General features: G+C 42.5%; 1 protein-coding gene across 1 annotated transcript; it reads right to left on the bottom strand.

Annotated features, from left to right (window-relative positions):
- Window positions 1-831: 831 nt before the first annotated feature.
- LOC127316886 (glycerophosphodiester phosphodiesterase GDPDL3-like) lies at window positions 832-5916 on the bottom strand. The gene is made up of 9 exons (XM_051347354.1): window positions 5711-5916; window positions 4974-5267; window positions 4593-4708; window positions 4012-4510; window positions 3116-3154; window positions 2721-3011; window positions 2478-2617; window positions 1515-2001; window positions 832-1313 (listed from the first exon to the last, which is right to left on the bottom strand). Exons 1-9 carry the CDS (start codon window positions 5868-5870, stop codon window positions 1015-1017), a joined length of 2325 nt encoding a protein of 774 aa, XP_051203314.1. The 5' UTR covers window positions 5871-5916; the 3' UTR covers window positions 832-1014.
- Window positions 5917-6274: the final 358 nt, after the last annotated feature.

Here is a 6274-nt window from a genome sequence, read left to right as displayed (position 1 = left end):
TTGTCTCACACCATGATGAAAAACTGCTTGTCGCCTCTCTTTATTGATCTTGGGCGGACTACTGAGTTCTGAAAGACTACGCCAGCGTATTCTAAATGGACATCATGGCTGGAGTTTGCCTGAGTGGATGGTGTTTCGGTTGCGCGCAATCATATTTTATTCTGACCGTTTGATTTCAGATGGGGCGTTGTGAAGCTATGCGGTCTATTGCCATCATGGAACATGTCTTTGTTCCACGGTGAAATTAGACGTGAAGAATAGCATGGAAGCCAAGAATTGGGAATTCACAATGGAGGTTTGAGTCCTGGTGGTGCAGTTCGTGACTTGGAGCGGCGGAATCGGCAAGTGGAGACATTAACACAAAAGGAATTTAGTATCTAAACTTACAGAGTGAAAATCCAGGATCTGACCTTAATTGGTTGTGCATGACAATAATATTGTTGAAGGGTATTGTTTTGTGAGCGTATAATTGCTCCAGTATGAAACCTATAATCATTGATCAGGGCGATAACGAGCGCTTGTACACTATTTCCTTCTTTAAAATGTCACTTTTGGATTTAATGGAATTATGTTACTGCTTTTGTGGTGTTTGGCCAACAACTGGTTATGTATGCATCCGTATTGTTATTAGGGTACTACGTTGTTGAGGCTAGATTAATTGATATCTTCACGATATTAATATGTATATTCTTTTTATCAAAAAAATTAGACAATGTTTACTTTATAAATACATTTAAATTTTGAAAAATCTCCGACATTCTTTTATGACGAAACGTTAAGTCATGTTCCACCAGCAATGAGAAAGCACTTGGATCATGCGCTAGGAGCTCCTGGAGTTTACAACTTCCTCTATCAATAGACGGATTTATACAGCGGGAACAAATACACCAATGCACCCCAATAGCTACAGAAATGAATACCCAGTGACACAAAATCGCGAGATCAAGAGCGTGCGCAAATCTGATAGTCCCTCTGGTAACTTAACCTAGTAGCATGGACCCTCATGAGCCTGCTTTAGATCAGTAGAGCTGCACAAACCGCCACCAGCAGACTGCAAGTACTCGCAGCAACTGCGTAGGCGGCAGAAGGCGATGAACCAGGAGGCGGGGAGGCACCAGGAGTTGAACCCTTGGGCGAAACAGGGGGGAACGCTGGCTGCTCCACGCTTGATGTGTTTAGTACTGGCATTGGTGCCACAGCTGGCGGCTGGGCGCCAGGAACGCCTTGGGATTTTATTAGCTTTGCAAGGTCGCCGACATTAACAGTCTGCATGTAGACCGGTGTGTTATCTCCCAAGCCCGTACAAGAATTCCCTGCCAATACGGTATAATAAAGGTCAAATGTCGTAAGGAACAATATTTTTTTTTTTTTTTGGAAAAAGCAGGACTTCAGTTTACTATCACTGCAACTAAAGCATTGTACCGCAAATGTGGAATATTCCAAATGGAGCCACACACAAAAAAATGTGAAATATTCCAAATGCAGGTCAAATGAAAATCTCAAACAGGACTTACTTTTGTATCTTCTTACTGTCTTGGGGAAATCAGTTATCAAGCCATCAATCTTAAGCGTCTGGACATAGCTGTTGATTTCCACGGTTGCGTCTGAGAAGAAATCCCAGGGTTGTGACACAAACTCATTGCTGAACACCTGCGCATATACTGCTAGGCCCGCAGACTGCAGATCTTTCAAGAGATTGGTTTGATTGATGATAAAGTGCAAACTTTGTGCAAAAACAGATTTCTTGTCAACAACTACAGCATCAGCAAACTCCTTAATATCTGCTAGCGACGAGTTAGAAGCGTCTCCAATGCCTTGCGGGAGGGTGTAGACAAGCTTGTATTGTGTTTTCTGCTGCTTAAATTTCACAAGAACAGCGCTATCTTCTGACTGGATCATGACTTCCTTGGCAGTTTGATTACTATAACCAGCATCACTTAAGGCAGTGGTTACAGACTCAATAATATCAAATCCTAATGACTTTGCCATAAACGCTGCATTCTGCAATACAGAAGATATATTGATCAATAAACAAAAGAAAATCTCCACTTATTGCAATAAATTTGACTTCTACAAAGACAAAAAATATAATCCAACAATAATGCAAGTGACAAATGTCACTTTCCAATAATAGCCTTAGCCAAGAGCCATGTACTCAGGGTCCTGTACTGGTTACTATACACATAATAATGGATGGTTACATAATATGCTTGTGCTTCTAATGTGCATAAGCTGTGCATGTACGGTTGCCAAAAACATATTTCTTTACAAACAAGAGAATATACCAGATGACAATATTTAAATAAGTTAGACAACTGAGAAAAAAGTAAACAAACAAATGGATTATATTTGTTATACTTTATTTTAGTTCAGAGATCGCTGAAAAAGTTAACTATCATTGTTAACTTTCGCTTTTGCATATTAGGGAGTTCCACCAGAGGTTTTGTAAATCAGGTTGTAAAAGGCGGAAGTATCACCTCAATAATCACCATGATGCCAGACAAATCCTTGTTCTTCCCATATTCCAGAAAGTCAGTGAACTTGAGAAACTTTCCTTCATTTGTGTACCTTGGGTTTCTTACAAGATAATAGTTACTCCACGGGCTAGACATCTTAGCTGGAGAAGAAGGACAGGTAAAGGACCGGTACATGAATTAGCGTTTTGTTTTTTCCATCCACATACTCAATGAAATAAAATTAACATAAGAGAAGGAACTCACGCGTCAAAGCACTATTGCTAATGTTTTCCCAAGTAAGATTGAATGTGAAGACTCCTGTTGTAGGCTGCATAGCAGGAATCACAGATGCAAGGTTACTGAAACTTGTCCTCTGAACATTGGTAGTTTCAAGCAGGTTTATGGAACTCATGCAAATAAGAACTCCATCGCTTGTCACTTGAAGGGTACAATCAATCATGTCAGCACCATCCTTAATTGCATTTTGGTAGGCCAGATCAGTACAGTCTGGGTAGTCTCCACTAGCACCGTTATGCGAAATAATTAATGGTTTCCCTGTAGAGAAACACTTCAATAATTAAACTGATTGAGTTGAATCTGTAGGCATTCAAGCCTCATGACTGACAGAGGAACCAGGATTTACGCCCAGATATACATACCATGATCCGCCTTACTTGCATTCAGATTATTGAAACAACCTGAAGAGAAAGAGATTCAAAAATTAACAACGGAAACATATATATATTGATTATATCTGTATGGGCGATTAATCAAGGTTCTGTATTTCTTAACTGAGATAGACATTTTACTGGATTCCCTTAGATCATTTACTGTATGTTACAAGGTAAAATTCAATCTATGTGCTGATTTTCCATTAGGACTAAAGTCGGACAGATTAGGGAGCAAACAAGTTTAATCACGACATAAGATAGTTCAGTAGGGATATTGTGATAATCCAGTGCATTTATGGTTGCAGGTTTTAAACATACTCCCTCCATATCACAAATAGATGACGTTTTATATTTAGAATTTGATGAATTTATCTAATTTTATACTATAACAATAGAATTTGATGCACATTACAAGTTACATCATGAGGACCATGTCAATGTCCAAAAAGTCATTTATTTGTGATATCACACAAAGGGAGTAAACAGATGGAGTAGTGCCTTGGGACGACAGCCAAGATCGTGGGGTAAAGCATGCGTGGGGATGGATTTTGACCCATGGGCCAGACATAAACAGTGACTAAGTTACTAATTCTCCTCATCAGTAATTAAATAATACTGCTCTGAGATTCGTGCTAAAAAATAGAAGAATGTCGAAGCATTATATATGCACAAAAAAAATACATTAGGGAGATAGGCCAATGTAGCGGTGTTGCATTACGCGCCATTGTCTAACTTAGCATTACAGAGTTATTCCTATATGTTATAAATTAAGTTCAGTTTACAGAAACAAAATATGATTGAAGGTGAAGATGAAAGTTAAAATGTAGTGTTTTCATGATTTGATAGGTACAAGATCAAAGAAAATGTTGAACTACGTAGCTTACCAATGGCCTCGGATGCAGTAATTGGGAAATCTGTTAATACACCATCCACAGAGAAGTCACCATTACTGACAAATGACAGGTATTCTTGCAAAGGATCATAACTGTAGTTATAGGGGATAATTCTATCATTTGCAAAGTCCGATGCATATATCTCTAACCCTGCTTTGTGGGCATCTTGGACAATAGATTCGGGAGGCTTCAGATAGTTATCGTCTGAGACTGGCCAAATGTAGATCTTTGGGACCATGATACCAGAAGCAATTGTCTTAATAAATGTTAAGTTACTCAGCATTGAACTGTAAGTTTGGTTGGTAGAAGGATCGGAGGTGAGCTTATCAGGAAACCTATACACAAGCTTTGTTTTGCTGCCAACTCTTGGAGCTATACTTTGGAGGAAGCCCAGTTCAGGTGAAGAAATATAATTCACAGAGACACGCTTTAGGATGGAAAGCATGTAGCTCCTCATGCTCAAACCATGCTGCCTGTAGAAGATGTCATGCTACACATGCAAAGAAGAAGTTAGTTTTTGCATGATGCGACAAAGAAGTGGCAACAAAAGCTTATCAGGGCTAGGTTGCAACCTGAACATTCAGCCACAAGGACGGGCGCTTGACTATGGTCGGCAAGTCGGTGACAGATAGGATAGCATATCCGTAGTAATCAAATTTGTCGGTGCGAGACCAGATTGATTGTGTTACTGCTCATAAAAAAATTGAGAATTGAGTTAAGAAGAATAGCTACAAATATGCCATCCGATGAAGGTTTTAGAGAAGTGTTAGCAAGCAATGAAAAGCGCGCATGCAACTGTAATCTTTTTAAGGCAAAAAGGATTAAGGCATTATAATGTCTATTTAACAGAAAGGTAGTATACCAGACACTTAGCTATTAATTGTTGAACTAAGCATGTAACTGAGATGTTATGCAATAGCAAGGTTCAACCGGAAGCTGATGGCGGCACTCACATGCAACAGTTTGCAACTCAGACATGTTGAAGTCCACAGAAAACCATCCGGCTTTTGGCGCACCGTCGACGACATAGGTACTCTTCCTGGCAGGGTAGGCCGTGGCGATGGTGGTGCTGTTTTTCATGTCTATGTTTCCGAGGCAAATCCCAACAGCGTCCTTGGTGAGTTGCACATCGCACCACCAACTTGTGTCAGGCATGCTGGCGAGCGCCGCGAAATTGTAGGCATCTTGGCTGGAGCCTGGGAACACACCTGAAAAGCCACCTTTGGCGATAACGAGGGGGGCCTCACCTGCACAACAAGTGACCCGTGGTGAATCAAACTATACTGAATATTTGGTCAGATCATTCCCCTTGTCAACCCTGCAGGATTCTCAGTTAACCTTCTGAATCATCATGGAAGTAATTAATTTGACGAAACATACAAGAGCAGCTGGTAATTAATTAAGGAACTCCTCAAAGCTACTAGATGATTTCACAGGAATTTTACAACAAAAAAAAAAAAACTGGACATCAATCAAAACAAGAGTTATCGGGAGATTCCAGTAGCCGCAATCTCTTGCCAAGACTTGAGGGGAAACTCCTGAAAGCTTCGGAAAAGCCGGATGAGCTTCGGCTTAGCACTGCTGACCACGCAGAAGCACGCACATCTCCCCCCAAAATGCGAATGCACGGGAAGGAGCAGAGAGGAGCTTGGGAGAAAGTTGCAGAAGGGAGGGTCGCGGTGTCACTGACCTCTTAGGGTTTTGTGCGAAGAAACGGGCTGGATGCCTTGCGCGTCGGCGCCGCCGGTCAGGAGCAGGAGGCCGCACAGCACCACAGCGGCGAGGAAAGCGGCGGTCTTTCCAAGACCACCACCTCCTCCTCCATCTCCATAGACTCTGCTCCCCCTCATCTCTCCAAGAAGCTTCCCGCAGAGGATGCAGGCCGAGCCACGGGTGGGGGAGACGAAGTGGAAGAGAGAGAGAGAGAATCGAGAAGGAGAGTGCGAGCAGAGAGAAGCAGAGCATTCTGGAAATGCTCTGCCGGAGCGCGTCCAGCCATATATGGAGCAGTGGCCACTTGCGGCCGTGGGTCCGCCGGTTTAGTCCAGCAGCGGTCAGCGAGGCCGGCCCCGCGTGGCAACGACATGCCCGTGAACCCAACCCGCGTAGTAGCCACTAGCTCGCGACCTGGCTCGCCTGGCGTTTACTCCGGCACCCACCACCGGCGGCGTTCGTTCGTGCGCTTTTCCGTCGTTGTTTACTGCGCTCGTCGTGATAGGCTGAGACGATCAGATTCAGATGATGGTGGTGCTGC

This window comes from Lolium perenne, chromosome 7, assembly GCF_019359855.2.
Source record: "Lolium perenne isolate Kyuss_39 chromosome 7, Kyuss_2.0, whole genome shotgun sequence".
Taxonomy (NCBI): domain Eukaryota; kingdom Viridiplantae; phylum Streptophyta; class Magnoliopsida; order Poales; family Poaceae; genus Lolium; species Lolium perenne.
Note: the sequence above shows the minus strand (reverse complement) of the source record. Positions and strands in the feature narration are given on the sequence as shown.